The sequence below is a fragment of the Zeugodacus cucurbitae genome, chromosome 4, assembly GCF_028554725.1.
Source record: "Zeugodacus cucurbitae isolate PBARC_wt_2022May chromosome 4, idZeuCucr1.2, whole genome shotgun sequence".
Classification (NCBI taxonomy): domain Eukaryota; kingdom Metazoa; phylum Arthropoda; class Insecta; order Diptera; family Tephritidae; genus Zeugodacus; species Zeugodacus cucurbitae.
In genome coordinates this window covers 51,454,613-51,482,005 of record NC_071669.1, presented here as the reverse complement: position 1 = coordinate 51,482,005, position 27,393 = coordinate 51,454,613, and the positions used below count along the sequence as shown (strand labels likewise).

Here is a 27,393-nt window from a genome sequence, read left to right as displayed (position 1 = left end):
TAATTTTGAAAAAAAAAAACTTTAAATTTTATTAAAATAATAATAATTTAATTGAATTAAAATCAAAATTATTAAAATATTTTTTTGAAAAAATTTGTGATATAAATTTAATGTAAAAAAGGAAATCGAAATAATTGATGAAGACAACAATTTAAAGGATGTGCAATATTTAATAATATTAATAATATATTTTATACAATATAAAGATTTAGCAACTTCAAATTGGAAAATGCATTTCATTCAGTACTCCGTTAATATCCCTAATAATTGTAAAAGTTAAAGTTAAAATTTGTTTAATTTGAAAACTTAACAGAAATGATCAATAAAAAAATAACTAAAAAATAAAAAAAAATTATTTTTTTTTTTTTGAAATTTAAAAAATAAATATATTTTCATGCATTTCATATTTGTTTAATATATCAATTATTTTCAATTGAAATTTTTAATCACACATTTAAATATGAATAATAATATAAAAAATATAGTTAATAACTCTTTTATTACATATTTATATATTAATAATTTTCGTTTTATTAAAAAATCAACAGCACACCACTGATTTTTAACCCATAGTGCTTATCAGCCGCATTTATTTGCAAAACTTTTCTTAATTTGTTTGTTGACATTTATTTTTATTTTCCGCTATTTTTAATTAGCGCACGTTTTTGAACTAAACACAAAAGTTTGGCATTTTTTTATTTATGTACATATAATTTTAGATATATACATATGTACATACAAACACATTATGTTTATTCCCAAGTGGTCGTAAATACTAAAATTCTGATTTGCAAACATGAACAGAATGTGACTGCCGTGTGCAATTTCTAATGACTGAATGAACTGCGACACTTGAACGCAATAAATTCAAATAAATCAGAATAAAAAATGGTAGTAAAAATTTACATATGTGAATAGGGAAGTTTGAAGTTCGTTTGGAATTGCAATGTGTTTGAAGAACAAAATTGTTTTTTTTTATAGAAAACATTTTGTGTAGTTTGTTATTGGAAGTAGTTTTATATTGAAAAAAAAATTAAATATTACTGCATTGTGAATCTCCCCATTATGCGTGCAGAGTATAATCATTTTCTTTCTTTCCTATATTATAGCTGTATTTTCTAACACACTCTTTTTTACGCTATACTTTTTTTAATGATTTTAGTAGCACAAAACAGGCATCTCTTCGGCACTATGAATCTATTTGTGTCCATACACAAGCTGTCACTGAAATGGACACAGTAAAATAGTGATTTTTCTCTCTGCTCTGCTCTTTTATTGAAAGGTACTGTAATGTTCGGGAGGTGGTTTTCAAATAATTTGGGTTTTTAGTCAAATTTTCTCTTGGCGCTTATCTCTCTAATTACAGACCTTAAAGAATATACTGCTTCCAGAGATAGTATAATTATTATGATTATAATGCTTTAATTGTTGATATGAGAAATTCACCTTATGGTTCCATATTGATGTTCTTTAGTGTATGCTAGAAGAGCATGTGCCGGCAAAAGCATGTTAAGCATGAATACATACAGATAGATGAACGTGTGTTGTACCACAATTCTCCCGAAATTTTTTCAAAGTCATTCACGTGCTAAGAAACAAGCAACTTTCTTCGACAACAATTTTCTATGTTGAACTCTTTTGTAGCCTATCTAATCTGCTGATGATGCTACGACTATCTTATAACAGTATGCAATTACTCACTATATTTTATTTCATTCTATGAATAAAGAAGCTTTTATTTTGTCCAATTAAATATAATGATACTGCAGTAAAAAAACTATGAGATAGACTAATTTCTGTAAGAGAAAACCAATGTGACACAGCATAGCTCTACAGCACCTATACACTAACCCACTATACATCACGATAGTCCTCAAATTGATTGAATCAGAAACAAGTAAAGTCGATTTATTAGAGACTGTAGTCAAATACGGCACTATGAGTATTCGAGAGAAAGGTTTTGCGGAAGATTTATGGTCCCTTAAACATTGGCAACGGCGAATACCGCACAAGATGGAATGATGAGCTGTATGTGTTGTTCGACGATATAGACATAGTTCAGCGAATAAAAAGACAGCGGCTACGCTGGCTGGGTCATGTTGTTCGAATGGACGAAAGTGCCCCAGCTCTGAAAGTTTTCGATGCAGTACCCGCTGATGGAAGCCGGGGAAGAGGGAGACCTCCACTCCGATGGAAGGACCAGGTGGCCAAACTGCCAAAAGGAGAAATGCGTGGCGCGCTGTTGTGGACTCGGCTACGCCAGTCAAGAAGAAAAAGAAGAGTAGTCAAATATTATTGATGATGTAGCAAATAATTAATCTTATAAAGGTTTAAATCGATTCTCGCTTCTGGAACAACGAGGCATCTATTCTAGCTTCTTTACTTTTCTCTCTATACGTTACCCATTTAACAATCATGTCTTACATCATATCGTAAGTCAAAAGATGTCTGTCTTCCAGCTTTACTAATTCATCTTTGGATTAGTTCCATAAAGATACTGCTCTGTTCTCGATACCTCAAGATATCAAGAATCATTTTATGGCAAATTCAGAGATAAGTCCTGTTGGGTAGGGTCCTAATGTCTTTATGAATGTATTCCGTTCTCCTCATATATTTCACCTGTTCTTTACTCCATCCCATATAGTATCTCATCTCTTCTCCATCCCATCTTTATCTGTTTAAGTAAGTCTGACATATTTACTGCTATAACTAGTAAGTTCTATATGATTCTTATCGCTTAAGCCATTCAATCACATGATTTATGCAATCCATAAGTGTAATATCATATTTTTTGTTCGCCTCCATAGTATATAGAGAGACACCTATAAAATTCTACCTCGATAGTAAAATTTTAAATTTTGTATTATGCCCTGATCGAAATGATCGATTTATAGAAGGAAATTTGTATTAAATTTGGCATCTAAACGCTATTGCCAACTCAAAAGTTCAAGCTCCATAACATCTTCGAGTTATAGAAGTTCGAATTTTGGAAGTTCCACTGTATTTTTTTATTATACAAATTTAGTCTTCAGAAAGTGTCAAACCGTCCGAATGCTTCGCTGTCTTGATAAGACTTAAAAAATATTCTAGCATCACAACATACATATATAGTATATCAGACCCATTAGAATCACTATTACTTCTCGAGATGACATTTTTACTTCATTCTAATATTCAAATAAGCTGTTTCAATATTTATTGGCTGTGATCAATATTAATCTCAGACTCACTTAACACTTACACTCGTATATACCGACATACAAACGTACATACATAAATCAAAATAAACAAAGCCGGGCGCATTTCCTCCGAATGTAAAAAATGAAAATCACCTATGACATTGGCATTGGCTTTAAGTGTAGACATACTTTGTATGTATGTATGTACATATAACAACTGAATATAGTATGTAGAATACGTATGCATTTACGATTAATATTTACCTATACATACATACATATATACAGTTATACCTTATATGCACTCCTGTATGTATGTATTTCCCAAACGAAAATTTAGTCGGAAATGAAAGAAAGAAAAAAAACCAAATCCGCCTACGCATATGCACAAGCAACAACTATTGTATTTAATAACGGTAGCACGAGTATAACCGTCAAGCTTAAAATAAACTACGCGCTCTCTGCGCCTGATCTTGGGCCGTGCTCGTGCGAGGTGCAAAATGATAGTCTGCAGACTCTTGAATGAACCCACTTATGCATAGATGAGTACATGTAAATATGTATGTATATAATAAATATATATGTATGAATGTATGTATGTACAAATCGTGCATTAGTATCTCTGTGCATTTCCATTCTAAACTGGGTGTAGAATCTTCCTGCCGTGCACATCAACGCTGTACCAGCACATACATACAAACTCATATTTTCTTAAGTGCCTGCTAATCTTTATACACACTCAGCTATGTACATACTTATAAGCATACACTTACGTACTTAAGCTTATTTGCTCGAGCAGAGTGGATCACTAGAAGAGTTCTCGGTTTATTGGTGGCGTTGTTGTTTTTGTTTGGTTTGCAGTCAAGAAAAGTTTAGAAAATGTAACCCTTACAGACTACACGAATTTGCAAAAGAACTTAAAAAACTATTGTATCCAATAATTAAAAATACTTGAACGGAAGAGACATAATTTAGGTAATTCTTCCAGAAAAATGTTTAAATTAACCCCATATTAGATAAGTCGAAATGTGTCGTTAGGGGGAGGAGTTTTCTTGGAATCCTTAAGTCAGTTTGTAGTGTTTCCTGTTAGAGACTAATTTCTTTAAATTAGCGAGCCTCGCTGCGGGCTTGTTGAAGTTTACAATGAACAAGAAGGAAAAGAGGCAGTAAGAATTACTTTACTACTTCACAAGTCGACTTTCCGTACAAATTCATGAGCTAAAGCATTAATTGGGAAATTTTCAAGTCATTCAGCGGTCCAGACCGACCTCTTGAGCATTCAGCGCTTTATTCAGCTATCATTCTCATAAGCTGAATTAGCCTGAAATTGCACTCTTAGACTTTTAACTTATATTCAGCTTAAAATAATGATAGCTGAATAAAGATTTCTTTGCAAGGTTAGATTTTTGCGCAACTCTGGCACAAGCAGCGCTCTTAGTGAGTATAATAAAATCAATGACAAAAAGTCCCCAATAATTTGTGTAAAAACATCTATAATTTGTCTGCCATTAATCGGCTCATAAAATTTCATTTGCGCGAAAGCGTGACAACAAAGTTGTAAGCGCCAACTAATGATAATAATATATATTGTATATAATATAAGTAATTAAGAGCCTTTATTGTAAAATTCGCACCTCCAACTAATACAGAATGCTCGTCACAAAACCTGTCATTATTCCATTACTTATCGATTATAATTTACTACACTATTATTGCAACAAATATGAAAAAAAAAAATTAAAAAATATTGTTGAAATATGACAGGAACCGGGCTTTAATGAGCTTTATTTGTATGGTGTAGGTAAAACACTATTTTTATACCCTGAACAGGGTATATTAAGTTTGTCACGATGTTTGTAACACACAGAAGAAAGCGTCGGAGGCCCTATAAAGTATATATAGAAATGATCAGTATGTTGAACTGAGTCGATTTAGCCATGTCCGTCTGGCTGTATATATACGAACTAGTCCTTCAGTTTTTAAGATATCGTTTTGAAATTTTGCAGATGTTGTTTTCTCTTTAAGAAGCTGCTCATTTGTCGGAAATGCCGATATTGGACCACTATATTATATAACTACCATACAAACTGAACGATCGGAATCAAGGGCTTGTATGGAAAACTTCCGCATTTTATTACATATCTTCACGAAATTTGGTGTGAGTTATTGTTCATAGAAATAATTTAATCTCCGAAAAAATTTTTCAGATCGGTTGACTATATCATATAACTACCATACAAACTGAACGATCGGAATCAAGGGCTTACTAAAAGGTACGCATTTGACGTGGTATCTTCACGAAATTTGACATGGATTACTGCTTAAGGTAATAATATAATCTCCGAAGAAATTGTTCAGATCGGTTAACTATATAACCTTAATGTTTCTAGACAACAACCCGGCTAAAAAGAATTAGTACAAGTAAGGAAAGGCTAAGTTCGGGTGCAACCGAACATTTTATACTCTCGCAATTTATTGAAGAAATTTTAATAAGATAACACCCAAATTTACCTATAAATTCGGCACAAAGTTTAATAGAATAACGAAAATCGTCCTATATAGTGTATGAGGGCTGAGGTAATTCCTGAACCGATTTCATTCATTTTCACCAGATAGGTACACTATATCCAAAACTATACACGCACTTAATTTCGCAAAGATATAGTATCTCACTTATTAACCAATACATATATGTAGATTAAAGCCCACCGTATTTTTGAAAAACCTATAATTAGGTAAATGGGAGCTAGGAGATGTTATTATCCGATTTATCAGATGGAATTCAAAATTGAGTTATATGGGAAGTTATCGTGGTTATGAACCGATTTAATTCACATGTGTCATCAGGGTGTCAAGAAAGTATTATATACCGAATTTCATTGAAATCGGTCGAGTAGTTCCTGAGATATGGTTTTGACCCATAAGTGGGAGATGCCTCGCCCATTTTCCATTTTGTAAAAAAATCAGAAATCCTTCTGCTATTTCTTATGTAAAATTTGGTGTTTCTGACGTTTCTCGTTAGTGAGTTAACCCACTTTTAGTCATTCTCAACCTAACCTTTGTATGGGAGGTGGGCGTGGTTATTATCCGATTTCTTTCATTTTTGGACTGTATAAGGAAACGTCTGAAAGACACGACTGCAGAAAGTTTGGTTTATATAGCTTTATTGGTTTGCGAGTTATATACAAAAAACCTATTTGAGGGCGGGGTCACGCCCACTTTTCCAAAAAAATTACATCCAAATGTGCCCCTCCCTAATACGATGCTATGCTCCAAATTTTATTTTCATAACTTTATGGCTTAGTTATGACACTTTATAAGTTTTTGGTTTTCGCCATTTTGTGGGCGTGGCAATGGTCCGATCATGCCCATTTTCGAAAGCAACCTCCTGGGTGCCAAGGAATACGTGTTCCAAGTTTCGTTAAGATATCTCAATTTTTACTTAAGTTATCCGTTGCACGGACAGACGGACGGACGGACAGACAGACATTCGGATTTTGACTCGCCTCGTCACCCTGATCATTTATATATATATATCCCTATATCTAACTCGTTTAGTTTTATGACTTACAAACAACCGTTAGGTGAACAAAACTATAATACTCTCTTTAGCAACTTTTGTTTTGCGAGAGTATAAAAATGTTTTCTTTCTTTTTTACTTACTTTTTCTTACGTCTTTAGATTTGCTTAAACACATAGTTACTACTTCGGTAAAGCCGAAGTTAACGTTTTTTCTTGTTATATCTCAAATATATTACGAGGGCTGCTTGATTCGTGTCTTCGATTTTATTTATCTTCGAGAATAGAGTCCATTCGGTGGAGATGTATTTATTGGTCTAATATTTATCGCCTAGAAAACCTTCTTAGGGCTTAGGAAAGCTTCACCCCAGCTACCATTATTGAATTGTATTTCTTATATCGTCATTTTCATAATTAATGTGATGTGTACAATCTGTTAAGAGACCGGTTATCTCTCTTAAATAGCATTACATGAATTTTAAACTAAAAATCTGGGTAAAATCTCCTCCTTGTGGGTCACAACAACCACTTCTTACGCTTTGAAATCACTATTCGGAATCTTCCAGTTTCTTATTAAGCTTTGTTTTGGTTTCAAAGATATCTTTTTGACAACTGCCGTCTTGCATTTTAAGTCATACATATGGCCATTGAAATAGTCAAGAATTTTACAAACGTATCGCATACCTTGACCAAGTCCATAAGCTTGACAAGACACCTCCATTAAGCGCAAAATGCTTACAAAGTATCTTCGAAAATAAATAAACATATTTACATCATATACATATATACGTACATATATAAAAGTGTGTGTGTATGTATGAAAGCAGATACCAAAATATTATTGCCTCCACAGACGCTATCTTCAATGGCAAGTTAGATACTGGCAAACATAAACTCAAATACAAACATACATACATACATACATTTGTATTTATTCAATAAAGAAGACGCTACCTTTCAAATACCAATTTAGTACGCACAATTTTTTAATTATTTCCTAACTGATAAATATTTATCAGTCGATTTTTGAATGCCATCGTACCACCGACGGTTGTATGTATGTATGTATGTATATCTCTTATGAACTTACAGCGTGCTTTTTACATCAATATTCATAAATATACCTTTATTACATACTTATAGAACAAGCGTCAGCTTTTATTTAAAATAGCAATTTGTAAGCTTAAATTAATTAAAATTAATTTTAATTTGCATTAATATTATATATATACATATATGTATGCATATTCAATGCTTAATACTAAGATCAAGATATATGAGTCAAATTCTTTTGGAATTCTGGTTTTTCATTTGTCGAATCAGCATACACAATATTATATATAGAGATGAAGTGGATATAATAGAAGACACCTTATCTTCTTAGCCAACTGAACATTTATTTAAATAATTTATTATTAATTTCAATGAGTTCGACAAAAAAATTCCAGTACACATATAGGTTGATCGTTAGTATTTCCCGCCATTCCCTTTGTTACAAGAAATCATACCAAGATCCTCATAATTAAGGTTCATATAAGTGTAATTATTACATTTCTTCACTCCCTCTCCAATATTCGTTCAATGGATGGAATTACCAGAAAGTAAAAGTAAAAACCGTCTACACTGCGGATAAGATCCTATCTCGACCCTAAATCTCATCGATTAACAGAAACTACATTGAGCCTCAATTTTATGTAAATTACTCCTTATAGCCTCAATAGACTTCTAATTGGCAATTTAAGCGAATGCTGAAAATTAAAACCTGATTATTCTTAGTTTATCATAGTAATTTCCTGACTACAATTAACTAATTACACAGTTAGTGTTTGTCATAAATTAATTATGAATATAAAATATTAACTGTATGCAATTATATCAGAAAAAAGCCTGTGTTTGACCGAGAAAGTTCAGTATTTCTCTTATGCAAAGTTGTTATCATTTTTATTTATATGAAAGTTAACACGGACCAGATTTGATTTGAACAGCTGTGAAATACTAATTGTTATAGCTAAATTAAGTGTTAATTGAACTCATTGCCTCAGCTAATTGACCTGTTGAACCTCGTATTACGTAGTTCACAGAAGTCATTGGAGGCTCAAGCTACTTTTGGTGCGCTTTTAGGGTTTCTTGATGGTAGTTTGTATTCTAACTGGACACATCACTTATCGAATTTTATTTTCAAACTTCGTTGTTACAGTTTCAATCTGTAAGATAAAGTACTTTTTAGTGACTCTGAACGAGCTGGATGAGCTGAACGGAAGACCGATTTCCAAAGTCTTCAATGCTGCGATGTTCTTTGTGTAATCATATCAGGTTGGATTAATATATAATAAATCAATTTTTTATTTGAGTTTTTGGCTCTAATCTAATAAATGTAGAATACTTCCTTCGTCGTGAGTTTAGAATCTAACCTCAAAAACAAGAATTGTTTGTAGTCACTGATATCATCATCTTCTTCTCCTTTGGCACTACAAGCGTGAGTCGGTCTGGGCCGAGAATACACAACTTCGCCAAATACCTCAATCATTTGCGAAGTCACGACAGATGTAGATCCCTAGTGCAGACAGGTTGTAAGCATTTGGTCTTTTCATTAGATGCGTGGGCGCCCTTGATATATATATATATATATATATTTATGTATCGAGTCTTCCGTGTCTTACTCAAATTCGTTTGTTAAAGTAAATTAAGATAATCTTTTGCAACATTTGCGGTAAACAACAAAAACTACTTGGAAGTTTTCTAGTCAAAACTGGCGATTTCTGACTACTACAGGAACTCAGTAATTATGCATAAGTATCTCTATATATTATTGTTGTATATACAATGAATTTTGCAAAGGTAAAGGCGCTGAGTTTGTCAACTCGAGTAATCTATTCTAAAATTATCACACTCAATTTGTCTTAGCAACCTTATGCTCATATGTCACTACTATATAGTATATAGATATATAGTATATCCTTTATGGCGTATTGCACGTGAAGAGTCACCTGCACTGAATGAAATTAATGGTCTGGGTTCAAGGCATTTTCCATGGCATATCATACACACATTTGTAGAGATACGAGTATTAGATATTTCGCTGACAATTGATTGGCGAGATTATAGATATCTGCTATGAAATGGGTTAATGTCACCACTATGGTCGGTAAGCGGTTAAAAGCTTAAGTTCCTAACAAGCATGATTGGTATGATGAATGATGACGGAATGTCTCAAATGCCGGCAAAGTCCGCGTGACAACCACCGGCGCTTTCTTCATAGCGTCGGCTGACGCATGCCTCATTCGCCGCGCAAATTAAAATAAACAGTTTTATATATATGTACCTATTCGTATCCATAACTATATGCAGGCCGGTAAATATATCTGTATATAGTGTGCATAAATATATAGCCATAAATAAACGGTTAAATGGACAGAGTGAAACAGTTATAAGCGCGAGTAACATGACATGTCTTTACAGTTTTTTTCAAATGTCATATTAGTGAACGTGTTTAGTAAAGTGAATTGAAGTGGCTGCAGTTCTTTGGAGACCCGCAATATTTCTATAGCCCCTTGGTACTTGACAGGTAATTTTCCTCTTAGTTCTCATAACAATAAACAATAAATTATAAGATTTAACGTTTACAAAAATGCGAGAAATATTTCATAAACTTCAAGTCTTACCGGTTCCTACTGGGTCTCTTTTACCGGTAATATCAGAGTCGATTTAGGTTTAATGGAATTTCAGCGAAATATTTAAATGATTTTAAACTACATTGATTTGTGTGGAATATCTCGTTGCAGCTAATCATCACTTCCAGTTGTTACTGTGAACTTACAATAGGCTTTACAGAAAATAATAGAATGTAATAATACTATAGTGACAGTAAAAGATTGCACGGATACATCTGAAATACTACAGATTTGCTTGATGAATTTTCTACTTCCTCTTTAAATCTATAAGTTTTCAACAATCTTAGCATAGAGATTTGCCTTACAGTTTCACAAGCGTACCAACTTGTATCTTATACTTACATACTATATAGACAAAGTCAACTATGAATGTTGGGAAATCATGTTAAACTCTTGTTCGATATTCGAGTACTCCATCAGAAATAGTGTGAATCAATCGCTATACATGAGAATTCCATTTGTCCTGCTTGTCTTAAAGAAAAGTGCTTGAACACTTATGAAAAGAACACTTACGAAATAAATTAAAACTACAATTGTTGTTCTTTTCGGAGAGTTCAGAATGAATCGATCGCTGAATTATGCGAAGCTTCTTTGTATTCTTTGGAAAGAGATGTTGATCACCTAGATCGGAATTAAATAATCAAAATTTCTAAACTGTAATGCGCGGATATAATAATTATTTTTCGTCTTTGACATTTTAAAACCCTACTTATATATTAGGTCTACAACTTTGCTTCCGCCGTTTTCCAATAGATGTCTCTAGGGTCAAGCACTGGTCGATTAAATCGATTTTTTTATATCGATCTTGGACATTTGTGTCAACATTAACCCAACAAAATATTTGTAGAGATCTGTTTGCATCCAAAACTTATTGTCAACTGAAAATGTCACTTTTTGAGCCGAATTCTCAACATTTGCGGGAAATTTTGTTTTTCTTTTTTAATTCCAAGAAAAGTGCGGCTGTGACTCATCGAATGCTTTCGGATACGTACGGCGAGGCTGTCCTAAGTGAAAAAAGCCTTAAATTTACAAAAAAACGGCGGAAGCAAAGACCTAATAACTATTCTTCAGATCATTTAATTTCCGTTGGACAAATCCCTTTTATTTACCGGCGAATCATCATTAAGTATAAAATATGAATATAATGCAACCTCAGTTAAGTTCTGAGTTAGAGTTCGTCTAAGAGTTATTGAAAATAGTACACATTTCTTGCAACAACTAACTTTACTCTAGGTTTCTATACTGCGGTCTCACCATCTTTTAATTTGCAATGTAGAACCTATGAGTAACCTAGGTTTTGAAATAATTATTTTTAATTATTCCTAACGCTTTGTTTTTTTAGTAAAACTGTACTGAAAATTGTCTTTTCCGCCGATTAAAAAGGGGGTTTCTGCAATATGAACTTGACCACCAAACGGTTGCGCTTCGCTACCACACTGTGTACATTAGATAACATTCAAATATTAATTTACTGGTGTGTTCAAAAAATAACGGGAATTGTAAAAGATTTCATTTCATGAGTTTGAAGAGTCCAATTGTCATTTTTTATTATGTTGATATACATGCCCCTGAGGTGTGATAAAAATGTCAGCCGTATTCCGCTAAGGTTTGGCGTGGTTTAATGATCTGGGCTCTTTTCGTTTTTTGAAAGCTCACACTTCGTTGCTTGTTCGATTGTGGATTCTTGGCAAAAAACTTCCAAAGAAATAACGGGAAGGACGATGCCTCAGCTTCCATATTCGCCAGACATGATTCTATGTAACTTTTTCCGATGTTCAAAAGACAAGTGAACTTTAAAGATCGTTGGACAAGCGTACGAGAAATCGCTGATAGAGTCACAGACTATCCCAAAAATCGAGTTTGAGAAGTGTTTCGACGATTGGGAGCAGCGCTGGTATAAGCACATAATATAGAGTGGGGAATATTTTGAAGGCGGCAACATTAATTAAACGAACGAATAAATATTTTTTTCAAAAAACAAAAATTCCCGTTATTTTTTGAACACACCTCGTATGTACTAATGGTTATACTTTTGTGTGCATTGCATTTACATTACCACATTTAAGCGTGTATTGTTTACTTTCCGGTCTGGAAATTTTATGGAAACGTTTAATTTATCTATTTTTGATTTTGGTTTTGTTTTGTTGCTTTTTTTTGGAAGGAATATAGAAGTAGTGAACGGAAACGTAAATACTCGGTTGTTTAGCTATTTTCCCGCCAATTTCAGTTGTATGCATCCGTTTCCATTTGAGATTAATTGTTTTCTTTAAATAATGTAATAAAATGTGTCGTACCTTTTGATCCAATAGGTAGATATATGGACTATGGAAGTGCACTTCTATTCATTCAATTGTACTCGTAAGCACATATGTACATAACTGTGTCAATATGGATAAAACAAGCACTTGTATTTGTTTAAATAAAAGACAACAACTTGTCAACAGCAACTATAATACTTTAATGCATTTTTATGCATATTTCAAATAGAATTGTATCTCTAGAAAAACAAAAACTACAACAAAAACTTGGTGTTCCGGTTTATTTATATTTTTTTTCTCAGTTTATACGACTATATACCTGTTGTAATACTCACTCGTGCTTTATGATTTTCTAATATACTTATATAACTAACTGTATAATAGTTAGAGGTTTGCTCATCTGAAAGCGTAGGCGTTCGCTTAAATGAATTTCCGCGAAGCTTAACTATTTTTTGTATATAAATTAAACTTTTTAGTAATTTGAAAACAAAGGTTCTCAGAGCAACGCCCACTTTGCTTATAAAAAATTTAAAGATTTTCTAATTTATTATTATTAAATTTCCTTTCTTTCTTTGAAAATTGTATCTATTGTATCTTGACTAAACTGGGCGTAATCTGCTTATTAACAAAAATATTGTTTTCAAAATTAAAACTAAGACAGAGATACATTTCATCAGTTTATGAAATGTTTGCTAAAGATAGCTCGAAAAGAGAACTTCGTTGCTTGGTTTCTTCATATTTTCAAATTGTTCAGTTAGTTACTTACTGTAAAAAGTGAACGTTGTCTTCCAGATATTTGGAAACTCTTCATAGCATCTAATCCAGATATACTCGTATATAAGATATACTTCGGCGAGTTCAAGAATGAACTGATTCAATTTTAGATTCATTAGATATCAAAAATAACAAGTAAGGAAAGGCTAAGTTCGGGTGCAACCGAACATTTTATACTATCGGAATTTATTGCTATTTTTTTATTAAAATAACACATAATTTGACCCATATATTCGGCATAAAGTCCAATAGAATAACGAAAATCCTCATACCTCATGAAAAACCTATAATTAGATATATGGGAGCTGGGAGCTGGAGGAAGTTATGACTCGATTTTAACCATTTTTGGTACAGGGACACACTATTAGAAGAAAAAGATTTCCTCTGAATTAAATTAAGATATCTGAGAGAACAAAGCTATAATACTCTCTTAGCAACTTGGGTTGCGAGAGTATAAAAACGTTTAAAATTGAAAAGGAAGCATGTTACCAAAGGAATAAAAAAAGGTTGGAGATTGGGGCGATATATGTATATGAGGTGTGTTCAAAAAATAACGGGAATTTTCGTTTTTTGGAAAAAAAAATATTTAATCGTCTAGAGTAATATTGTAGTCTTCAAAATAGTCCCCATTCGATATAATGCCCTTATGTCAGCCCTTCTTCCAATCATCGAAACTCTTCTCAAACTCGATTTTATATAAAACTACATCCCTTTAAGGTTCTCTTTATTTTTGAAAATAGGAAGAAACCACACTGAGTCATGTCTGACTCGTATATTTTGCTTACCCTTGACCACTTTTTCAATTACGCTTCCGATTTCATAATCGTAATTATCTGTAGTAACTATTGGAATGATAGCTGTGTATGAGATTAAATTGTTGTAGAAAGTTTATACCTGGTACTGCGGACAGTGTTCTAATAGATCTGAGATTTTTTTCTGAAAATTCGCAGATTACGACTAAACATCCGGAGAATTCTGAATTTTTGCCTATCATTCACATAGAGTACTCATTAGTTGTAAACCCGATTGTTAACTTTTTTGCCATCATAAAACCAACTCATAAAAACCCAGCAGCGGCTTAATCAATTTGTTAACGGAAAGTTTAGAAGCCTTCATAATATCTGTTAAAGCTCGACTGAAAATTTAACGCTTTGTTGTTGTTACATGGTCATATGCATATAAATAAATTACTGAAGTGAAAACACCGCTTAGCGAAGTTAAATAATTTTTAAGTACTTTTTTGTTTCATTTTTGTTGCTTTTGTTTTTGTTTTGTTTTTCTAAATACCACAAAAGAAACGTGATAATGCATAATATAAAGACTCTCCCAACTATTCAGGTATTCATGTTAAATGCCAAATAGTTGTAAGTGAAGAAATGTGAGTGAATGGCGCTTAAATGCTGTTTATATTGAACGAGGTTTCAAGTGTTTTACACTATTTCTTCAATATATATTCATACATATATACAGATACATGAATAACTCATTTAAATATTTCTATATACTTTGTATTGAATATTATTTATACATAGCTTATGTAATAATTTTGTTTTTATTTCCCTTTTTTCTTACAGTTAAACTGAATCACCGTTACACACCGTTAACATTTTAAGTCATTAAGTAGCAAATAAATTTACTTTTAAGAAAAATATGTCTGATTTGTCGTCTATCGAAATGAGTTCAGTCGATCGTCCGGTAAATCGTTTCCAGGTCAATCCTGTGAACCACAAAGTAAACGAGACAGTACAATTGGATGTGCCACAAGAGGTCTATCGTCGTTTAGTCAATAGTGATGGCGAGCCATTAGAGGATGATACTTTCAATGAGGACGCCACAGAAATTTTGAATAAACAAAATTTACAACGAACACAAAGGTAAGACTTTTTAGTTTCTTTGAAGAGACGATTTTCGAAATTCCCGAAAGGTCAGGCTACAGAAATTCTAAAATAAGATAAGATAACTAATGCTCCTCAATTACGCACTATATATTCGTATATCTCGTTTTCTTCGACATTCTGCCTCGGAAGACAGCCGATGAAAATCACTTTAGACAGATGGGATGAAAAATCTGATTCCTAGAACATTAGGTATCTGTAATGGACCAGATTTATATACAGTCAAGAATCGAACACACAGAAGAATTTTTTTTGTATAAAACCGCCCCTACTATCACGTTAAAAAGGAAGATCCTCTCTAACGTCACATAGTTGGCGAGAAAGTTCGTCAATACGGGAAAAATCTAGGACCTATCTCAATTTCAATTTGCTTTGTTCTAAAGGTCTCATTATTGAATAGTGCTTTGGAGTGTCTGAAAGATGATTCTGAAGCATCGTCTGCGACCTTTTTCAGGGAATATTTGGTGTCCAATCCATAAATATCGCTACCTTTGTTCTACTCTAAGCTAGCTTTTGCTTTTTAACGGAATCTAGGATCATTAAAACGTTTACCCAGGATTCGTGGTAAAGAATTCAAAATGTAAATCGTTCTTTCATTTGCAATCGAAAGGGAATTCATTTTGTATTGAAACGGAGTGCTCAGAACCCCTAAAGTTGGGAAAAATATATTCCCGAACATTTTTACCGCTGTCTTAACTGAGTGCCATAGATGCTGTTATTGAAATATTACATTTATTTATATGTTGTCTAAGAATCAGAAGAACAATTGTTAGACAAATACATGTTATTTAGAATATCCAGAGAGGATATCCAAAGCGCCTACAACAGGTCGCAAGTTGCCTTACAAAGTGTTGTGTCAAATTCCAATTAAGATGATCACGAAGGGTAATATCCACTACTCGGTGTTGGATCTCTAAGGGTCGTACTCATTTGAAACAAGAGCAAATATCATATGGACAATACGTAATACATAGCTTTCAAGAATACTAAATAGAAATAAATGTAATGAAGTTGTAGATAGATGTTTCTAACCCAAACCGTATTTTTTTCTTTCCAAAAATAGACAATCCATCAAAAGCAGTTTTCGTGATAAAGACAAACCGTCGCGGTTCAAGGATACACAATCGCAAACGCGATTTCAAGTAGCGCCGCAAAATGAAGAAGACTCCGACGACTCCAGCGGCAGCAAGGAGGACCGTGAATTGTTGGACAATGAATATGACACGAAATATGGCAAAAGTTTTCGGTGAGCTGTGATCTCTGCTGTGGTATGCATTCCAATTTTAATGCTATTATTTACATATTCTTTTAGACACTTCACGCGCGAAGCTTTGCCACGTTTGGACAACTATCGGAATATCATGTCCATACAAGCCGCCTATCGGCCTACGCTAGATGAGTTGCATAATGCAACGCTGACCGGAAAGGTAAATATATTTCGAAATCGAAATAAGTCGAACTAAAATATCCGCAGTTTAGCGATTATATAACTTACATAAGTCAATTAGATGAGTTCGTCTATAATTGTGCGCGTCTTTTAAGCGCTCGATTGTCTTCAGAAATTCTTATTGTTGTTGCTTTTGCTCTATTACTATTTCTAATTGGTTTAGTGGGTTGAAATTTGTTGCATTTCTCACTGTCACCCCTGTAATTCAATTACATGACAAATGAGAATCCCCTGGAAATATGAAGACACATATAATATATACATATATATGATGTATGTACACTTACATTCCGTTTGAATATGAACTGGGGCAATTACTCCCAACACAAAAGCCACTCATAATTTAATTAAGACCAATTTTTAATTGATGCGTCATTTAGTGAATTTCAATGATGCGCCATTTTGGCCTTTGGGCGACCTGCTTTTCAAACGCTAAGACACAACAAAAGCTCTGATGTACTCAGCATATAGAAAGGGTGCTATTTTTGGAAGTTGAGAATTTGTTGTTAAAAAACAGAGTTCTCCAAAATGGAGTTAAAATAACACGCTCCCATCAAGCAGCTCATAGGAACCCCAAAAAATGTGTTAGTGTTGCCACTGTTGCTGAAAAGCAGGATAAAACCATGAAGGAGGTGCTCAAAGTCCGAAGGACGCAACAATGTGAGCATCGCTAACTTTGAGTCAACAGTTCAACACAACATTTTTAATTTTTTACTGTTATTTATATCGCCCTTTTATCTTGCGCATAAGTTTAGTTTAGACCATGGACTACCTACAAAAAAGTAGTCTGACAAAACATATTACCTTGTCAAGTAATCTGATCCGGTTGCCAAAAGTCTCAGGTATCTCTTGTTACTGTCCAGCTGGAACCGTTTTCCACTTAGACGATAGAAATTAGCGAATTATTTGTCTGTAGGGGTCACAATTTACAGTAAACCACAATCAAAATTAACTTTTTCGGAATGTAAAGGAACCTGAAGAGTCTCTTCAATATTGTTTCTACTCCAATTTAGCTTATTTATTTATTTATTTTATCTATAACTATAACGCTTAGAACTCGAGTTTCCGAAATACATTTCATGATCCGATCATGATGTCTTTTCTGATATTACTTTGGCATCTAGCAGCTTCGGCAGCACTCTCTGTCTATTGATACCTCTCTCTCTCTCTCTCTCATTATCTCTATTAATGTATGTTCACGTCTTTCTATACTTCACTTTCATATTTCATATCTCCATTCCACAGAGTGCCAGCTTAAATCGCAATCAGGATCCGGAAGCGGGCAATATGAATGGTGCACTTAAATTCGGTTGGATTAAGGGCGTTTTAGTCCGTTGTCTACTCAACATTTGGGGTGTTATGCTGTTTCTGCGTCTCAGCTGGGTCGTGGGACAAGCTGGCATTATAGAGGGCTTCATACTGATTCTGACAACCACAGTGGTTACCACCGTAACGTCATTATCTATGTCGGCGATTAGTACAAATGGTGTTATTAAAGGAGGTAAGTGACAGATTATGGAAATATTTGCAAGATTGGATGTCTTTCTAGTTTAGGAAGATATATATTTTTTAGTAGACCTGCCATCTAAGTAAAAAAAGTCATTACTAACTCTCCAATTTCTTCGCAGGTGGGACATATTATATGATATCACGTTCACTGGGTCCGGAATTTGGCGGTTCAATTGGTCTTATATTTTCACTGGCGAATGCCGTCGCCTGTGCCATGTACGTGGTGGGCTTCTGTGAATCGATGTTGGATTTGTTACGCAGTTTTGGTCTCAGTATTATTGATGGCGGTATTCAAGATGTGCGCATTATTGGTTGTATAACCATAACCATACTACTTGTTATTGTTGTTGTTGGTATGGAATGGGAGGCTAAGGCACAACTTGGTTTACTCGTCATATTGTTGGTAGCTATAGGTGATTTCTTGATCGGTTCATTGATTGGACCGAAGAGCGATGTGGAGAAAGCTGAGGGTTTCGTCGGCTACAATTGTAAGTGTAGAGATTTGAAGCTTGTATATGAAGTATATTAATTGTTGTTGTCGTTTAGTTACAATATTTAAGGAAAATCTTATATCCGACTATCGAAAGGAAAATGGCGTACAACATGATTTCTTCTCGGTCATTGCTATCTTCTTCCCAGCAGCAACTGGTATTTTGGCTGGTGCCAATATCTCTGGTGATTTAAAGGTGAGTTACATGAGTTAATACTTGAAGACGACAGTAAAAGGCCAGTCCCCGCGACAGTCGGATGTAATTTAAACAAATAATGGTTGCCACACTTAGAAAATTTTTAAACAATTATACATAAAAACGATAAAAAGAAGATTTAAAAACATTTTACATATGAAATTGAATTAATATATATTTAGGAGGGTTGCCATATGTTAAAAATAAATGTAATAATTTTTTAAGATAAAAAATAAATTACGCTATGGGTATATGTATGTAAAATTAAAGAATTTCCAAAGACAAACATTTTTTGTAAAGCGTTGCCACCTGTTCATTGAAAAATTATGCTAAAAATAATCAACCAATTTGAAACAAATGAAAAAAATCGCATGTGCCTCAACCTTGATAGATTTCAGAATAATTTCTTCCAAATATATTTTTTAGAAGTGTTGCCACATGTTAAAAAAATATAAGTAAATGTAATTTTCATACAGCCAATATAATAAATTTAATATATAATATTTTAATGCAATTATTTATTTTTATAATATAAATTATAATATTATTTTTTTTATTCCTTCTTCTTTTCAGGACCCACAAAAATCCATACCAAAAGGTACACTCTTGGCCATCTTAATTTCAACTGCAACTTATCTCTTGATGGTACTCGTCTGTGCTGCCACAGTGGCACGCGACGCCACCGGAAATTTGGCAGACATGGCAAATGGCTCCTTTGCGTTTTTAAACTGTACACAAGGTGAGCTTAAAACATATTTGGAGATTTTTAAAACTATAAATTTGAATAATTTAAATTTTTATTTAATTTTACTTTAAATAATACTTATCAATATTCTTGCATTCGTTTCAGGTGACTGCCATTATGGCTTGCAAAACTCATTTCAAGTCATCGAACTTGTTTCCGGCTTCGGACCATTGATTTATGCCGGCTGTTTTGCGGCAGCTATTTCATCGGCCTTGGCCAGTTTAGTCTCAGCCCCGAAAGTATTTCAGGTATATTGAGTATATTTAATATATTTCATAACAAAAAAGTTAACGTGAGTTATGACATTCTTTAGGCATTGTGTAAAGATGAACTCTATCCGAAAATTGTGTGGTTCGCCAAGGGATATGGTAAAAACAATGAACCTTTCCGTGGCTATGTGCTGACATTTATCATCGCTGTTGCGTGAGTATAATTTCTTATTTCTTAGACAATGTAATATATTATTCAGTTTCCGATTTACACAATTTTATACCCAAATAATTCTACATGTCTCTCTTCTCTCTCTCTCTCTCTTTCAGTTTCATTTTAATCGGCGAACTCAACTTGATCGCACCGCTTATTTCGAACTTCTTCCTTGGCGCCTATACCCTAATCAATTTCAGCACCTTCCATGCCAGCTTAGCCAAACCAGTTGGCTGGCGTCCGACCTTTAAGGTATACACACACGCACTTACCTACATGTTTTATACGAATATTTGAAAATAATGTTTCCTCTCTCTTCGCTCAGTACTACAATATGTGGCTCAGTTTAGTCGGTTCGATACTCTGTGTAGCCGTTATGTTCCTTATCTCATGGGTAACGGCACTCATCACTTTCGCCGCTGTATTGGCGTTATACTTAATTGTCGCGTATCGCAAACCCGATGTCAATTGGGGCTCCACAACGCAAGCGCAGACCTACAAGAATGCGCTGATATCGGTGCAGCAGCTCAATAATGTGGAGGAACATGTGAAGAATTATAGGCCACAGGTAAAATACTGTTGAATGATGTGTTAAATCCCTGATTATGCTAACTTCTTACAAATCATTAGATTTTAGTGCTGTCGGGTTTGCCGAATACACGACCGGTGCTCGTTGATTTCGCCTATATGTTGACGAAGAATCTTTCGCTACTCGTTTGTGGACATGTGCTGCGTGGCACGAGCTCTCAACGCTATAGAAATTATTTACAAGAACGCGCCACCAGCTGGTTCCGTAAACATTGCGTTAAGGGTTTCTACTCACTCGTGGACGGCGAAGATTTGGAGGCAGGCTCGCGTGCTTTAATGCAGGTGAGTGACTTGAACTTTACTTATCTCACTTGTTTATCTTTATTAGATAATTATTTCAACATTAATATTCTATTTTTATTTTTGTAACCCTAAAGGCCTCTGGTATTGGCAAACTGAAACCGAATATTCTACTCATGGGCTATAAAAATGATTGGCAGACTTGCGATAAGAAGGATTTGGATCAGTATTTCAATATAATGCACAAGGCAAGTCGATAATTCCAACTACAATTTTCTCAAATGAGAGCTTATACTTCTTCAAAACGTTTAACATTCTTCCTTCTATGTCTCACAGGCTTTGGACATGTATCTATCGGTTGCCATCTTACGCGTACCGAATGGCCTCGACTGTTCGCAAATTTTGGGTGATGAGAGTAGCGCTGCCAAAATTGTAAATGACATACCACGCACACTCCAGCCGAACGAGAGCTCGGCCGATTTAATGTCCGCCGATAGAAGCGTACAGAATGGTCTCAGTGGCAGCATGGACTCGTTAAGTCGCAATGTTTCACAAGGTATGGTTCTATGGCTTCTCGGTTGAGTTATTAATATGCACATTATTATCATGTGTATAGCTATCTAAGCAAGCGCATATTTGTTATAAACAAACGTAATTGCATATGTAAATTTGCATGCACTTGTATTTATTGTGATAAGAATGCCAGTCGGACAATATTTAAATTTACTAGTCTATCGTTTAACGACTGCTGAGGGCGTCAAGTCAAATATGAGTAACTGTCAGCTTATGTAAATAGAAAATGTATTAGGTAGGATCAGTTTTTATAAAAATAAATTGTTAGCGAATGGGGAGAAAACAATGTAAAGCAATACTACAAACTTAAAGAAGCCAAAAGTGAAATTGCTTAAAAATAATTTTCTGCGGGTTGATCATTCGTTTGGCACTCGCGTACATAAAATAAAAGTCCAACAAATGTCTAACAGAGTTTTTTTGCCATGAAACGCTGGAAACTTGTAAATTCAAATCATATCATCTTTTAATTTCTCTCTTGATTTTGTTTTTGCTGAAAGGATAGAAGAAATTTTCAAATGTTTTCAAATCGGTGGACAGATCTGTAATATATAATTTCTATTTTTATATTCTCGCAACAAAAGTTGCTAATAGAGTATTATATAATAGATTTGTTCACATAACGGTTGTTTGTAAGTCATAAAACTAAACGAGTTAGATCAGGGTGACGAGACGAGTCAAAATCCGAATGTCTGTCTGTCCATCCCTGCAACGGATAACTTGAGTAAAAATTGAGATATCTTAATGAAACTTGGAACACATATTCCTTGGGAACGTGAGAGGGTTGCTTTCGAAAAACGGACCACTGCCACGCCTACAAAATGGCGAAAATCGAAAACACATAAAGTGTCATAACTAAGCCATAAATAAAGTTATAAAAGTAAAATTTGGAAAAAAGGATCGCACCAGGAAGGGGCATATTTGGATGTAATTTTTTTGGGGAAGTGGGCGTGGCCCCGCCCCCAGTTCGGTTATTTGCATGTATCTCGCAAACCAATGAAGTTATTCAAACTAAACTTTCTGCAGTACCCCACCACACACCATGAAAATAGTTGAAATCGGATAATAACCACGCCCACCTCCCATACAAAAGTTAGGTTGAAAATTACTAAAAGTGGGTTAACTCACTAACGAAAAACGTCAGAAACACTAAATTTTACAGAAGAAATTGCAGAAGAAAGCTGCACTCAGATTTTTTTTTACAAAATGGAAAATAGGCGTGGCATCGGCCACTTATGGGTGAAAAACCATATTTCAGGAACTAATCGACTGATTTCAATGAAATTCGGTATATAATATTTTCTTGACACCCTGATGACACGTGTGGAAAATGGATGAAATCGGTTCACAACCACGACAACTTCCCATGTAACTCAATTTTGAGCTCCATCTTATTCCTTCACTTTATTATGTATACATAAGGAACCAATGAAGATAGCGAAATAAAACTTTACACAAATACTGTATATCATCTGTTGCTTCACTTGTGGAAAAATTGTCGAAATCGGACTATAACTTTTCAAAGCCCCAAAAATCGAATATGAAGAATTCAGTGCCCCATCGTAATTTTTCACCGAAAATTTCGGTAAATCTCTCAGGTATCTTAATTTAATTTAGAGGAAATATTTTTTTTCTAATAATGTGTCTCTGTACCAGAGATGGTTAAAATCGGGTCATAATTTCCCCTAGCTCTCATATACCTCATTATAGGATTTTCAAATTGGGGCAAATTGTGTGTTATCTTCATAAAATTAAATAAATAAATTGCGAGAGTATAAAATGTTCGGTTGCACCCGAACTTAGCCTTTCCTTACTTGTTATTTATTGTTTAATAAAAATTGCTTTATTTTTTTATTTAAAAAGTATATAAACAATCGTTAACATATTTAAATATATATAGAACATTTAAATATATATACCTAGATAATCTACATAATATTTGTACCAGCATGTTATTATTAACTATATTTTTTTAATATTATTATATTTTTTTATTCTAATTAATCGTGTATTTTATTTTATATTTTTATATATTTTTTGCATGATTGCACTTTTGTTATTAATCGCTTTGAACCTCACCCGTAATGAACCGTTGTATATATATGTACACCAATATACTTTTCAAATTCGTTATCACCTGATGCACATGTACCACAAACCTACATATATATGTAAATGCACTGCATTCGGCGGCTCGATTATAGATGCTGGAGACTCGCCTAGAACAGAGAATGGCTTGAAACAATTAAAAAGTAAGTAGCATGACAAATTTTACGACTGAAAACTGTAAATATTTCTATGAATACTATTTGTGGTTGTATTTTAAAGTTGAACTTGCCTAACTCGAATCATCAAAATCCATAAAAAAAATCGAGTTAGAGATATTTCGAGTTATGGAAGGTAATTTTTATAAAATTTGACTTCTATTGACAATTCGAGAATTCGAGTTATGGAGAACTTCGAGTTATAGACGTTCGAGTAATGGAAGTTCAACTGTAGCTTAGGTCGACTTTAGTTAAGGGGTTAGGAGTAGACAGAGACACGAAAAAATTAAAATTTTCAGTAATTGTTTTGCTATTAAATCTTGTTATTTTACAAAAGTAAAAGTATAAGTTCTATGAGATTCATCTAAAATCAATCGGATAAGAAAAATTAGATTTATAAATACATAATCCAGGGCCTGTTCGAATCTTTTTTTTTTATACTCTCGCAACAAATGTTGCTAAAGAGAGTATTATAGTTTTGTTCACATAACGGTTGTTTGTAACACCCAAAACTAAACGAGTTAGATATAGGGTTATACATACCAAAGTGATCAGGGTGAATAGTGGAGTTCAAATCCGAATGTCTGTCTGTCCGTCCGTCCGTCCGTCCGTCTGTGCAAGCTGTTACTTGAGTAAAAATTAAGATATCTTGATCAAACTTGGCACACTTATTTCTTGGCACCATAGAAAGGTTGCTTTCGAAAATAAGCAAAATCGGACCACTGCCACGCCCACAAAATGGCAAAAACCGAAAACACATAAAGTGCCATAACTAAGCCATAAATAAAGCTATGGAAATAAAATTTAGTATGAAGGATCGCACTATGAAGGGGCATATTTGGATGTAATTTTTTTGGGGAAATGGGCGTGGCCCCGCCCCCTACTAAGTTTTTTGTACATATCTCGCAAACCAATAGAGCTATATAAACCAAACTTTCTGCAGTCCTTTTTTTTAGCCACTTCCTAATACAGTCCAAAAATGAAAGAAATCGGATAATAACCACGCCCACCTCCCATACAAAAGTTGGGTTGAAAATTACTAAAAGTGGGTTAACTCACAAACGAAAAACGTCAGAAACACTAAATTTTACATAAGAAATGGCAGATGAAAGCTGCACTCAGATTTTTTTACAAAATGGAAAATGGGCGTGGCGTCGCCCACTTATGGGTCAAAACCATATCTCAGGAACTACTCGACCGATTTCAATGAAACTTGGTTTGTAATAGTTTCCTTACATCCCAATGATATGTTGTGAAAATAGGCCAAATCGCTTCACAACCACGTTTACTTCCTATATACCAGAACTTTGAAGACGATCTGAATCGCTTACTTTACAATATATAAAGTAAACACTAGTGAAGATATCGGTGCAAAACTTTGCACAAATATTATGTTAATAGTGTGGCAGCCCTATTCTAAAAATCACCGAAATCGGACCATAGGGTTTTAAGGCCCCATATATCGAACACGAGGACCTCGGTGCCTCTAACCTAATATTATGGTTTCCAACTTTCAATGGACTTTATACAATATATATGACGAAGATGTGAGTCAAATTGTGTATTATATAATATAAATAACGTTAAATAAATAAATTGCGAGAGTATAAAATGTTCGGTTACACCCGAACTTAGCCCTTCCTTACTTGTTTTAATTAACAAAATGGCGGCCTCAGGAAACTTTTTTCTAAATTTTCGAGAAAAAATCCACAGTTAATTGTTCTTAAAAAATCGAAATTTTTGAAAATCAAAAATAATTTCGATCAGGCCCAGGATTATTATATATTCTAAAAGCTGTATAAGTTTCATTAAAATCTACTGAGCGGTTTTTTATTTACAGTTGTTACTAGTTAAAAAAAATAGTTTTAAGAAAAATGCATTTCAAGTTTCACACTAGCGTTTTGGGGTACGCGAGCGCTCTTTGCTATTTGTCGAATAACTCGAAAAGTAATTATGGATAAATTTCAAATTTTCAGAGAATTTTAAGATATTACACTTAACGAAACTGCAAAAAAAAAAAATGATTTTTTAAAAATCCTGACTACCCCTAACCTCTAATATTTCATTAAAGTCTAATATTCAAGTTTTTTTTTTAAACAATAATTTAGAATAAATTTGACCAGATTTTGAATGGAAACCGAAGTTTGTTTAAGTCGACTTATGGTACTTTAACATATCACCAAATATATATAAATATGTATTATTTCGTATTACAAATAAATTATAGTAAATAATTAATTTATTATATGACTTTGAAATCTATATGTACAAAACTATATGTATGGAACTAAAAATTTACTATTTCGAATTAACGAATATAAATAATTTTCGTCTTCAAAAAACAGCCTCCAGCACCAGCGATTTATCATTCATGGCAGGCACACAAGTTAAAGAAGTTTCCGGTTTACCAGATCCGGTGGATCCAAAGTCACCACAACTATTGGTGAGTAGGCACATAGCAACAAATGACTAAAACAAAAAACAAAAACAAAAATTTGTTCCTAAACTGAATTATTAAAATTATGCATACCAAAATTTCAGACCAATTCACTACGCAAATCTAAGTTGAAGCATAATGACCCCGCCTCGCTGTATAAGGGTCCCGGTGGCGCAGAATTACCGAAGGAAGTACTAATGGAACTTTCACAGTTCACACGCAAGCGCAGTCATGCCGTTATCGATGTTTGGTGGCTTTACGATGACGGTGGTCTAACACTACTTTTGCCTTACATAATCAGCACAAGACGCACATGGCAATCGTGCAAATTGAGGTGTGTAGTTTGATTGTGGAACTCTTTAAATATTTTTTTTTACCTATAACACTATATCTTGCAGAGTATACGCTTTGGCGAACAAAAAGGCCGAATTGGAATTCGAACAGCGTTCGATGGCTAGTTTGTTGTCGAAATTCCGTATTGACTATTCAGATTTGACGCTAATTCCCGACATAACGAAGAAACCGCAAGAAACAACAACCGCTTTCTTTAATGAACTTATCAAGGACTTTGTGAGTAGTGAGAAAGATAATGGGCCCTCAAATGTGGTAGCCGATGAAGAATGTGAGTAAACTTTTTTTTTATTTTCAAAAAATATCTATAAATATAATTTGTCTAATAAAATTTCTCTTAATTTACAGCAATAATCACCGAAGACGATTTAATGGCCGTACAAGACAAAACCAATCGTTACCTGCGTCTGCGCGAATATTTACACGAGCAATCTATGAAATCCGATCTGGTCGTGATGACGCTACCAATGCCGCGCAAGAATATTGTATCGGCACCGTTATATATGGCGTGGTTGGAGAGTTTGAGTCGTGACATGCCGCCTTTCCTTTTCGTGCGCGGCAATCAAACAAGTGTTTTAACCTTTTATTCGTAGAAAATTGCACCTGAACCAATACATACATAACCAAATTGTGTGTATGTCTGGATTTATGTACATATATACATACATGCTTATAAATTAATGTATAAGTACAATGTCACTTTATAAATACTGCGTGCACAGGCACTAAGACAATCAACTTTCATCAATTGTTTTCGCTTTTCTTTTGTTTAATGTATCTTATTTATTTAATTTTATTTTAATATGAAAATAGGAAGAAATCGTTTTAAACCTTTGT

General features: G+C 33.8%; 1 protein-coding gene across 2 annotated transcripts in view; it reads left to right on the top strand.

The window, feature by feature from the left end:
* Positions 1-27,294, top strand: part of LOC105210422 (bumetanide-sensitive sodium-(potassium)-chloride cotransporter) — a 29,080-nt gene extending 1,786 nt beyond the window's left edge. The window contains exons 2-20 of one of the 2 annotated variants that reach the window (XM_011181364.3): positions 14,976-15,275; positions 16,360-16,542; positions 16,609-16,723; positions 17,989-18,244; positions 18,372-18,740; positions 18,799-18,938; positions 19,512-19,677; positions 19,789-19,931; positions 19,997-20,106; positions 20,223-20,358; positions 20,432-20,674; positions 20,737-20,976; positions 21,072-21,182; positions 21,271-21,490; positions 23,709-23,756; positions 26,114-26,211; positions 26,310-26,539; positions 26,604-26,827; positions 26,905-27,294. In XM_011181364.3, the coding sequence (XP_011179666.1) occupies positions 15,052-15,275; positions 16,360-16,542; positions 16,609-16,723; positions 17,989-18,244; positions 18,372-18,740; positions 18,799-18,938; positions 19,512-19,677; positions 19,789-19,931; positions 19,997-20,106; positions 20,223-20,358; positions 20,432-20,674; positions 20,737-20,976; positions 21,072-21,182; positions 21,271-21,490; positions 23,709-23,756; positions 26,114-26,211; positions 26,310-26,539; positions 26,604-26,827; positions 26,905-27,149 (3,501 nt within the window). In that variant the 5' untranslated portion in view covers positions 14,976-15,051 and the 3' untranslated portion in view covers positions 27,150-27,294. The remainder of the gene's footprint in view (positions 1-14,975; positions 15,276-16,359; positions 16,543-16,608; positions 16,724-17,988; positions 18,245-18,371; positions 18,741-18,798; positions 18,939-19,511; positions 19,678-19,788; positions 19,932-19,996; positions 20,107-20,222; positions 20,359-20,431; positions 20,675-20,736; positions 20,977-21,071; positions 21,183-21,270; positions 21,491-23,708; positions 23,757-26,113; positions 26,212-26,309; positions 26,540-26,603; positions 26,828-26,904) is intronic. The other variant, XM_011181369.3, reaches the window with a different exon arrangement.
* The last annotated feature ends 99 nt before the right edge of the window (positions 27,295-27,393 follow it).